Genomic DNA, 13027 nt, shown 5'->3' with positions numbered 1-13027 from the left:
TTTTCTTTTACATTTTTTGTTTATTCCACATCCTTTATTTGATTCAAAAGACGTAATTAACGTTATAATAGAAAAGGAGGCCTGCTTTTTATTTAGTGCAACAATTCAACAAATGCTTCTGCTAGTCCGATATCAAAACACAGTTGGCACTTAATTAGGTTTTCAAAAAAACGCTTGTGGACATAGCTGTTAGATTGACACATTTTACATTTAATTACAAGAGGACACATTGCATTTATGATAGAACTAGAACACAAATTTCAATTGATAACAAAATTATTTAATGGGTATTTATGTATTAAGGTACTACCTCCACTAGGTGTGACATCTTCATTGATTGAAATTTCCTTAAATACGTGAGATGCCAGTGATCCGTAATGAAGAGCGCTTTAGACCACTCGGGACCCCAATTGCAATGTACATTTAAAGCATTAGTAAATGAAACAATATTCAGAACTTTCTTTAAAGAAAATAGCACAAGTGTATGTCTGCCCATACACCACTCTCACTCTTAGCAACATCAAAATTATTGGATTCAGTTAATAGACATTTTAAAAAATATTTTGAGAAAATAATTGTAATACCTCAATTAGTACATTCTTTATTAACAAACTGATGGATATCTATAAACAGTCAACACTACAATACATATAATTAATGTCATCAAATAAACTATATACAAAAACTATCTGCCGATACCATGTTATGTGGCATGTTGAAGAATTCATGCTCGCATACTGGTACTTCTGTTTATATGCTACAAAGAATATACTTCAAAAGACGGTACGAGTCAAACTACATGTAATACTGTACAGACTAGTTATATGGTACTTGTACACATTTATCTGAGCTTTACCGACATTACTTCAGTAATTGGTTAAAATTTGCATAAAAGACCAACTAAATGGGACCTTTGACAACTTAAATAAGTATACCAACTCCTAATACATACATTTGCTTTTATAAATTGAATTATTAGTTTTTTTACAAATGGACTGTTTACAAACTAACTTTTGTTCAGCAAAGAGTCTTCACTGACCATCATAAAAGAAAAAGTTAAACAGTCTTTTTGTTATTACCAACAAAACACCGCAGACATTATCAGAACTAACATAAGCAGTTACAAGTAATGTGTGAGGCACAGAGTGGATAAATTGGACATAATTGTGATATCTTGAATAAAAAATAACATTATAAATGAAGCCAATTAAAATGTGCATAAATTATTTTATTGATGTCAAACTGTTTAAAAGGTTACTTTTTGTCATTATAGGCCATCCTGATGTGGTAACCAAATTCTTTGATGCCTTCTGCTTTAATAATATCCCTAGACTGCATGTACAAAATAATGTCTTTCGTTTTTCTCTTGCTTTCCATATTGGATTTATTTAAAAAAATGTATTCTGCTGATTTTAAATCCCACACATCTTCTAGTGCACAAAAATGACAAGGAAAGTTAAATGTGTCATACACCTATTGTTTATCTTCATGTAGTATGATTATTGTTCTATTTTATGAATAAGTTATTAAAAGATCAATATTAATTTATATCCTCTACATCACATACTAATGAAAATGACAGCTCTGTCTTGGTTTTATACTTCCCTGAATTTTCTGTACAATCTTACCCCTCGAATTATCACAGAAGAATCCAATTTAAAATGTCTTCTTGGCAGCATTAGTTTACAAATGGTAATGATTGAAAAATAAGCTTTTCAATTAGCATAAGTTTGAAAAGCCTGGATAAAAGAAACTTGGACAAGCAGGACTTACAATCTATAATTAACGATTTTAATGGTTTTTAAACGGCAACACTCACTTCACTCATTGAAGTTCACTAGATTAACATGCATCAGCTGTCTTGTGAAATTCAATAGATTATAAATGATAATGATTTAAAAATGATATGTGATATTAAATAAATATTTAAAAGTATGAAAATGTGTTTCTCAAAAGACAAACCCACTGTTAAAGTAATAATGATGCACTACTCTGTGTTGTAAGGAATTTGCAATGCCACTTGACTAATGGTTTTTCATTGATCTAAAATTAGACAAATAATCAAGGACTTCATTTGTATGTTTTTCATATTGTTATGTATTAAAATTATAAGTGAAATGTTTGTAAATATCAAAAAACCATATCTATTTTGAAATCAGTGGGTTTTGATAACGTCTTGTTGAAATGGCGAATACAGCAGTGAACATGTCAGTATTTTTAGTTTATAATGATATCTTCAAATCTTGAAACTTTGCTCCCATCTTCCTCGATTTGATTGAAACCTTGATAATAGCTTACTGAATTGGTTTGACCTAGCGGTTAGAGAGTCCACCTCAAATGCGGGAGGTCACGTTTGATTCTCGGCCGAGTCATACCAAAAACTTATAAAAATGGTACTAACAGCTGCCTCATTTGGAGTTCAGCATTAAGAAGTTAAGTGTTAGGACTGGTCGGCCTGGTGTCAGGATAATGTGACTGGGTGGGACATCATGCTACATGTCTGCGGCATGATGTCCCAGTGTTAGACATCACTATAAACTGCCACACTGCAGACATTGTAGCGATATGACTGAATTTTTTTAAAGCTATGTTAAAAATGCAAATCACACAAACATGCACACTGAACTGGTTTAGAACAATGCATGTTCTCATCTATATTAATAAATCTTTAAATTGTAATATTGAAGTTTTCAAACAACATGTTGCAACCATGGAATATGAAGCACGTCTTTAATTGATTGACTACATGTAGATTGAACTGCATAATAACTTTATTCCTGAAATTAAATATTTACTTTTCAGATTCCTTTTGTCGGTCACAAAGGTAATAGTTATGGATTTTAAAAACTTTTGGTGGTAATGGGATATTTTAATTGGGTTTTTGTGTGATTATGTGCGTGTGATTAGGATTTTTAATGTAGCTTTTAAAAAAATTTTCAGTCATATTGCTACGATGTCTGCAGTGTGGCAGTTTATAGTGATGTCTAGCACTGGGGCAACATGCCACAGACACGTAGCATGATGTCCCACCCAGTCACATTATCCTGACAGTTTATCATTGATCCTGAGTCCCGAAGTACATTGCCTAGGTCTTAATTTCATTAAATGACATTTATATAACCGGCAACATGCCACCTCTCCCATTTATCTGAACCAGTTCTGAATCCTGATGGGGAGGAGGTAGGGGACATATGGAAAGAGGTTTGGGACAATAGAAGGAATGGCGTGCAAGGAGAGGTTAGGTCTGAGAGGAAGAGGTTAGTGACAGATAAATATCAGTGACAAACCGGAGGTGACAAGGAGTAGGTTGGAGAGAATAGAGGACTTGATGATTTGAAGGGAGGGTTACCCCTATATTCCTATCAAATGAGACTACCAACCAAGAAAATGTCACATCATTGGAATTAAAAGTTTGGAAAATCTTTCAAAAATCTATTCTTTGATTTTAAGACGACCTGCACTTTACTGTTACTACACTGAACGCTGAACATGTTCATGATAACATATATACTTGCTTATGAGTCCAACAGCAATCTGCACAGACCCAGACATGCCACTGCATAATGTACTGGGAGATCAGGATCTTTGTTGTTTGCTGTTTCACTTGACTTATAGGCGAGTATATATGGTAAGTGAAATCATTTTTGTTTACCTTTTTAAAAAGAAACCAGGCCATAGTTTTACGGCAAACATTGACTCAATAATTAAATATAAAAAATATGTAGCAAACTTTTAAGGCTGAAATAATACAAATTTTAATATCCAAGCATTCACATTTATTATACAGTAAAACATAACCTGAAATTTTGTTTTAAAAAACCCCAACATATTTTGATATACTTAAGTCTCATAAAACAGCTGGCAGTTGGTGAACATATTTATAAAGCCATATTTAATACACAAAAGTCTGAACACCTAGTATATAAGTTTTGTTTGTCCACCATTGGACATATCACTCATTCCAGACTATTCTGAAGACTGATGAATACACACATAAGCTGTGATAATTTGGACATTTGTCATGAATAAGATGATTTGAGTACAGTCAAGTACTTTATTTACATGTGTATAAAATGTCCCCAATAAACTCAGATTTTCTATCCCAAAATATACGGACATATCAGGATCTATTCTGTTCACATGAAGTCATAAACTGAATGAAAAGCACAGATCCTGGTCTGAAGACTCGGCTGAGTCTGAGAATGAGATTTCAATATTAGCCAGTCATAAACAACCTTTCAAATAAACTGTTGTTTGTGACTAGTTAAAACAAAATCTAAGTTAAAACTCAGTTTTATGATTTCCAGGTCTAACCTGCTGATGCATGCATTATGGGACAGCACGTGATTTCCAAGTCTGAATGCTGAGACATTATGGGACAATATATGGTTTCCATGTTGTATCTGCTGATGCATTATGGGACAACACGTGATTTCCAAGTCTGAATGCTGAGACATTATGGGACAATATATGGTTTCCATGTTGTATCTGCTGATGCATTATGGGACAACACATGATTTTCATGTCAGATCTGCTCACACGCTATGGGGTAGCATATAATTTCATGATCTAATCTGCTGATGTATTATGATACAACATATGACTTCCAGGTCCGATCTGCTGATACATTATGAAAAAGTGGATCTGAGACAATACTGTCTGCTACTCAACATTTGTTACACATGTTAAATATGGTATCTGATGTAATGATGTTAAAGTTCATTTCTATTAAAGAATATCACTAAACTAAATGTGGCTACAGAAATTCTTATAAGAAAGAAATACAATATTTGGTTGTTAATAAATATACAGAGACTGAACAGTTTGTTAAAAATACCTGAATGTAATCTACAATTCCTTGATATCTCAGATTGTTCAATGAAGTGGGGAAAATGTGCAAATACTATGTTAAAACCCACATAATTAAACATAGCCTTAGTTGATAATGATATAGAAATATTGTAAACTCCTGCTCTCAGTGTTAGTGTACACTTTATACTAGAGAATTTCAAACTGACTATGATGGTAGGCATGATGAATAACATATTGTCTTCGTCCGTGGGTGTGTCTGCTTGAAGAGTCCCTGACACAACTCTTGGTCTTTGAGATATTTCTTGATTCATCATAACCAAACACATGGTGATGATTTCTCTCAAACACGAGAAGCCATTTTTTATGCAGCAATCTTTACTAAGCAGCATTTCAGATGCATTTGTTAAAACTGAGAATGTGATGAAAGGAGCATCAGTGGCAAATAATCACTTAACCCATGACCTTATTTATCACACAGATAAAACTTATCTAAAATTCAGATAATTATGTGCATCTGGTAAGAGAGCACAATCTCTCACACGTGTGGACAAGAAGAAAGGGGGCGAGGGGAGAGGAATGAAAAAATATTCAAGACCTCAGAAAAAACAGGGAATCAGCAAACTTTGTTCCTGACATCACCATAACTTCCCACTGGTTTACATTTTTTTCTACCTACAAGCATGGTATTGAAAATAAATGTTCACTCAATTTATGATGAAATAACCTTTGCTTTTATCAACAAAGTGTCATTTTTTACATATGTAGACATTGGGGCACTGACAACACTCAAAGGCAGAAACTCCATATATCCAAAGCCTTTGTGGTTTCTCTGAGATGTGGGTCGCTGAAATGCAGCAAGGTTTGGCTTTGATGCAAGTGTCTCTGATACATTTCTTCGCATTTCACAAATTGGATTCTGATCTAATACAGAAAGAATTATTCTCCCGGAAAATGGCCAGTCTAAGCAATCATCATTTTCTCCCTGCATAAAGTGAATAAATATTGAAAGATGAGTCCCTTTGGCAGAGTCAACACCATTTAAATTCACACGAATACACAACTTGTATCCATAGCAACTGGAAAAGAAGGGAGGACTATGTATTGCAGTATTATCACCAATTATTGCTTCATCTCGTAATTTTGCGTAATTTTTAATCCTCCAGATAAACTCTCCATTTCCGAATCGTCCTTCAAATTCATTAACTGTATTTTCTAACTGTTTTATTTTTATCTTCATATCTTTGTTGGCTCTCTCCAAGTATTCATTTCTGTCTCGCAGAAACATGATCTGTTGGTCATGTCGTGCCAAACTCTCATCCTGATAATCATTTTGGGCCTTGAAGGATATGTACTGTGGGTCACAAAAAGAAAGGCCATCAACACCCTCATTATCCTTATGTGTGGAAGGCTTGGACATAAAACTGAGTTCTGATCCTTCTTGGGTCCTTGTACTCGGATGCTGGGCATCAGATAATGTTCTCTTATACACTGACTGCACATCCTGTTGCTCTTGACCTTGCTGCTCGTTACCCTGACCTTGCAACACTGTCACATCAGACTGATCAGGGACTTCATCCTGTTGTTGCGAGGTAGATGGGAATGATACCACTGATGACATTTGTAGTTGCATGTTTTCAAACAGTGTCTGAAGCTGGTGAACACTTTGTAAAGTGGATGGCAAACTAGAAATTGTATTGCCTTTGTCCATGCGTTCATCCAGACTACGAGTGACATCTGAATGGGGGATTCCAGAGAGCTCTCCTGGCTGATACCCCAGAGAGGATGGATTCCATAATTGCCTGGGTTGTCCTTGTGATGATGAAGCATGAATAAAGGAAAACTTCCGATAGAGCTCATAAAGACCTCGTCCAATTAGACTGATATGGTAAACCATTGCCTGAGACTGATGCTGGGACATCTTCATTCGGGTCATCTGGAAGACACATTAAATATTTTATCAAAGATTGTTCTCATTTATTAGCGTCATAATGTTATCCCACAGTCTTGCATGTCACACTCTGACATAACACAAAGTGATGTCAAATAGCAATGTCACTAATTAACTCGGTGATATTACATAGTGATGTCATGAAGTAACTTGCACTGTAAAACAACACAAATTGATGTCACAGTGTTGTCACTCAGCAACTCTGTGTGACAACACAATTCAAACTGACACAACACAACGTTGTCACATAACAATGTCAGTAAGGCATTGTGGCAACACCACATGTCATAGCAATTCACTGAATAACAATGACACCAAAAAAAGTACTGTCACACAGTAAAGTCACTGAGTAACACAGATTTACTCTCAAAGTGATGTAATATAGCAATGTCACTTAGTAACTAAGAGACTTTGCAATAAGTAACTAAGAGACTTTGCAATAATATTATTCCACATTTGTGCTTATAAGACATGAAATACATGTAACTGGTTGAAAAATAAAATGTCACTGACAGATTGTATTCAACTCGGAAGTTTCCTACCAAATGAACACTCAATCCTCCCTATACCATTGCTATGGTGATGGTGTGAGGTGCTCTTTAACGTGGAGGAAACCTGAAAACTAGAAAACCCAGAATTACCCACTAAGCTTGGATGGGCAACCATGCACCCTGACCGTGCAGTAATAAAGGGTCATATTCAAGACTGCAGACATGCAAAGTAAGCTCATTACCACCACATTATCCACAATGCAAAGCTAATTATAAGTTGATGTTAGATTCTTACCTCTGCTTGACAGCCAAGAAACCTAAACTCGCACTGTATTACTACATTGGAGCACTCAAGCCTTTTATGTCTTTCCAACTGTAATTGAAAATCAAACAGAATATTTTACAGTCAGTCAAAATAAAGGTCAATACTTTTAACCAAACTTGTCTGTAATGTTTGTATAATTTATTAATAATTGCTTGGGGTGTACATTTGACCCAGTAGAGCAATTAAACATAAAAAGAACACTTTATTATAAAAATGTTTCATTATAAAGCATTGTCTATCCTAGAACTTAGGATTTAGGAGGAAATTCCAATCTCCATTTGAAAACAAGGATCCCTCAAAGGGACTGATGCTCTACTTCCAAAGAATTTTTAGGAATTCAGGATAAGATCATTTCTTCTTTTTAACTGCCAAGTGTTCAAACCCTCTCTTATATTAAAATTAATCACTGTGGTGGCCATATTGGATGTAAGATGAACTAGACACCTTCAGAAGACTTCTGGTGAAAACCTCATGCTGATAGGACCATCCATTCAGGTAAATCAGTGACAGTGATAGCATTTTCAAGATGGTGGCCATGGTAGCCATACTGGCGCCATTTTCATCTAACACCAACTATGAAACTACAATTCTTCTGGTGAAAACCCAACGCTGACATGACTTTCCATCTAGGAGTAGTGATAAGATTTTCAAGAATTTTTATATGATCAGAACCACTTTTATCTAGGACCAACTTGACTCTGGGATGAAGCTGTGTGTTTTTCATGGCAATGCTCTATATAGTTAAGGAGAAGTAGTGACAAAAACTTGTACAAACAAATGGATACAAATGGAAGAACATAGGACACTTGACAACAATCAACAAGCCATCCCAGAAGCTCTTCTGGCATATGACTAGTAGAGCTAAAAAGAATGGGGTGATTTTTTAAAATAATATTGGAGAGATTTAATGAAGAAATAAAGACTGGGCTTGAAAATGTGCATGATTTTCAGTTGATATTTTGGTGTGATTTGTTCAAAATTAGCATGAATCATGCAGTCATGCATTCTAGAATGGACCAAAATGATAACCTATTCACATCAACCACAGATAGTTTCTTACTGCAAGTGACCACTATATTTGCAAAATCTTTATAAGAATACACAGTCAAAAAAAAAACCAGTCATGATTTTCCTAGATTGATTGTGTAAAACATATTTCAGGGTCTAACAAGACACCCAGGCTGGCCTGATATCGCTAACCTAGCTAAAAGTTATATGATGGAAGATTCTTGAGAAGTAATGTCTGTAACCTTTATCATGTTTATTTATATCAGTTAGTAAACCTATATTCTCCAGCAGAATCAAACTCTCTTGATGTAACTTAAGCTTAACAAGCCTGTTTCTTGTAGATGTAATGAATAGACTTTCCACTTTGTTACTATGAAGTCATGCCAATGCACGGGAAGCTACATCTTTCCACTTTGTTACTATGAAGTCATGCCAATGCACGGGAAGCCACACCTTTCCACTTTGTTACTATGAAGTCATGCCAATGCACGGGAAGCCACACCTTTCCACTTTGTTATTATGAAGTCATGCCAATGCACGGGAAGCTACACCTTTCCACTTTGTTACTATGAAGTCATGCCAATGCACTGGAAGCCACACTGCACAAACATTTGGATGAGAATACTCCAAGGGACATTTCTGCCAATCTTGATCCAAATTGGCTAAGCTATTCTGAAGTTATTAAAAACAAGTTTTTCACCTGGATGCTATGGAAGAGACACTCATGATAGTGAAGTATCCTTGGAATAATTTTACTACATGATCTCCAAAGGAACATTTCTGAAAAGTTCACTTCAAATCAACTCAACTGTTATGGAGAAGTCAGCAAATGTCAGCTACACCATTGTTATAGATATCTCCTAAGTAACATTTTTATGGAGATGAAAAATAAGTTTTCCACCTGGGTGCTGTGAAAGCCATACCATGGATGCAATTTTGCAATTGGACATACTCTAGCAAAATTCTACCCAGGGTTACATCCTAAGTGATGGTGTGGCTTCATTAGTAACCAGGTGGAAGACCTCTAGACAATTTGAAAAAATTGGCAGAAATTCCTTTGGATATTCTCAATCAAAATTTTACATGGAGTTGCCTCCCTAGCAATAGTTACAAAATCACTTTTTGCATTGCCATGACCTTGAACTTCAGGGGCATGGCTAAATAAAAGATAAAATATGGGAAAAATAATCGAGTTAATTTCTGATGTAAGATGAATGGTGGAGAGGGGGTTGATGGCATGTGTGTGTGTGTGTTTGTGTGTGTGTGTATGTGTGTAACCTTCTAATAACATTACACTGGCTTCAAAAGGATTGTAGGGTTATTTCTGCAATAAAATCATTTTCTTGTATTATATTTAACAAATGTACCTTTCATTCAATATCTTTCCAAGGAATGAACAGATCTGAGTACCAGAAAAAAACATTAATTCACAACTAGGTTTACTTCTGATATATATTTGTATTTAGAATTAATTTTACAACACTTCCTTTTTTGGACTTTACAACTGGCCTTAGATATTGATTCCAGTTTAAGACTGGTACATATTAATACATTATTAAGTTAATGAATCTGGTGCATATTAATACAGTACTAAGTTCATGAATCTGGTATATATTAATACAGTACTAAGTTCATGAATCTGGTACATAATAATACAGTACTAAGTTCATGAATCTGGTACATATTAATACAGTACTAAGTTCATGAATCTGGTATATATTAATACAGTACTAAGTTCATGAATCTGGTATATATTAATACAGTACTAAGTTCATGAATCTGGTACATAATAATACAGTACTAAGTTCATGAATCTGGTATATATTAATACAGTAAGTACTAAGTTCATGAATCTGGTACATATTAATACAGTACTAAGTTCATGAATCTGGTACATATTAATATAGTACTAAGTTCATGAATCTGGTATATATTAATACAGTACTAAGTTCATGAATCTGGTACATAATAATACAGTACTAAGTTCATGAATCTGGTACATATTAATACAGTACTAAGTTCATGAATCTGGTATATATTAATACAGTAAGTACTAAGTTCATGAATCTGGTCCATATTAATATAGTACTAAGTTCATGAATCTGGTACATATTAATACAGTACTAAGTTCATGAATCTGGTACATATTAATACAGTACTAACTTCATGAATCTGGTACAGGTACATATTAATACAGTACTAACTTCATGAATCTGGTATATATTAATACAGTATTAAGTTCATGAATCTGGTACATTTTAATACAGTACTAAGTTCATGAATCTGGTACATATTAATACAGTACTAAGTTCATGAATCTGGTACATATTAATACAGTACTAACTTCATGAATCTGGTACATATTAATACAGTACTAAGTTCATGAATCTGGTATATATCAATACAGTAAGTACTAAGTTCATGAATCTGGTACATATTAATACAGTATTAAGTTAATGAATCTGGTATATATTAATACAGTACTAAGTTCATAAATCTGGTACATATTAATACAGTACTAAGTTCATGAATCTAAGTTCATGAATCTGGTACATATTAATACAGTACTAAGTTCATAAATCTGGTACATATTAATACAGCATTAAGTTCGTGAATCTGGTACATTTTAATACAGTACTAAGTTCATGAATCTGGTACATATTAATACAGTACTAAGTTCACGAATCTGGTACATATTAATACAGTATTAACTTCATGAATCTGGTACATATTAATACAGTACTAACTTCATGAATCTGGTACATATTAATACAGTACTAACTTCATGAATCTGGTACATATTAATACAGTACTAAGTTCATGAATCTGGTACATTTTAATACAGTACTAAGTTCATGAATCTGGTACATATTAATACAGTACTAAGTTCACGAATCTGGTACATATTAATACAGTATTAACTTCATGAATCTGGTACATATTAATACAGTACTAACTTCATGAATCTGGTACATATTAATACAGTACTAACTTCATGAATCTGGTACATATTAATACAGTACTAACTTCATGAATCTGGTACAGGTACATATTAATACAGTACTAACTTCATGAATCTGGTATATATTAATACAGTATTAAGTTCATGAATCTGGTACATTTTAATACAGTACTAAGTTCATGAATCTGGTCCATATTAATAGAGTACTAAGTTCATGAATCTGGTCCATAGTAATACAGTACTAAGTTCATGAATCTGGTACATATTATTACAGTAAGTACTAAGTTCATGAATCTGGTACATATTAATACAGTATTAAGTTAATGAATCTGGTATATATTAATACAGTACTAAGTTCATGAATCTGGTACATTTTAATACAGTACTAAGTTCATGAATCTGGTACATATTAAAACAGTACTAAGTTCATGAATCTGGTACATATTAATACAGTAAGTACTAAGTTCATGAATCTGGTACATATTAATATAGTATTAAGTTAATGAATCTGGTATATATTAATACAGTACTAAGTTCATGAATCTGGTACATATTAATACAGTACTAACTTCATGAATCTGGTACATATTAATACAGTACTAACTTCATGAATCTGGTACAGGTACATATTAATACAGTACTAACTTCATGAATCTGGTACAGGTACATATTAATACAGTACTAACTTCATGAATCTGGTATATATTAATACAGTATTAAGTTCATGAATCTGGTACATTTTAATACAGTACTAAGTTCATGAATCTGGTACATATTAATAGAGTACTAAGTTCATGAATCTGGTACATAGTAATACAGTACTAAGTTCATGAATCTGGTACATATTAATACAGTAAGTACTAAATTCATGAATCTGGTACATATTAATACAGTAAGTACTAAGTTCATGAATCTGGTACATATTAATATAGTATTAAGTTAATGAATCTGGTATATATTAATACAGTACTAAGTTCATGAATCTGGTACATATTAATACAGTACTAAGTTCATGAATTTGGTACATATTAATACAGTACTAAGTTCATGAATCTGGTACATATTAATACAGTACTAAGTTCATGAATCTGGTACATATTAATACAGTACCAAGTTCATGAATCTGGTACAGGTACATATTAATACAGTACTAAGTTCATGAATCTGGTACATATTAATACAGTACTAAGTTCATGAATCTGGTACATATTAATACAGTACCAAGTTCATGAATCTGGTACAGGTACATATTAATACAGTACTAACTTCATGAATCTGGTACATATTAATACAGTTCTAGGTTCATGAATCTGGTACATATTAATACAGTAAGTACTAAGTTCATGAATCTGGTACATACTAATACAGTATTAAATTAATGAATCTGGTACATATTAATACAGTACTAAGTTCATGAGTCTGGTACATACTAATACAGTATTAAGTTAATGAATCTGGTACATATTAATACAGTACTAAGT

General features: G+C 33.4%; 1 protein-coding gene across 8 annotated transcripts in view; it reads right to left on the bottom strand.

The window, feature by feature from the left end:
- Window positions 1-588: 588 nt before the first annotated feature.
- The window catches only part of LOC149785302 (TNF receptor-associated factor 6-like), a 104241-nt gene continuing 91802 nt past the window's right edge, over window positions 589-13027 (bottom strand). For all 8 annotated transcript variants that reach the window (XM_089979190.1, XM_089979191.1, XM_089979186.1 and 5 more), the window contains 2 exons: window positions 7547-7624; window positions 589-6745 (listed from right to left, as the gene is read on the bottom strand). In XM_089979190.1, coding sequence (XP_089835316.1) covers window positions 5522-6745; window positions 7547-7624 — 1302 coding nt within the window. In that variant the 3' untranslated portion in view covers window positions 589-5521. The remainder of the gene's footprint in view (window positions 6746-7546; window positions 7625-13027) is intronic.

The sequence above is a fragment of the Sinohyriopsis cumingii genome, chromosome 13 (genome assembly GCF_028554795.1).
Source record: "Sinohyriopsis cumingii isolate HCF-2022 chromosome 13, ASM2855479v2, whole genome shotgun sequence".
Taxonomy (NCBI): domain Eukaryota; kingdom Metazoa; phylum Mollusca; class Bivalvia; order Unionida; family Unionidae; genus Sinohyriopsis; species Sinohyriopsis cumingii.
This window is presented reverse-complemented; position numbering and strand designations above follow the sequence as displayed.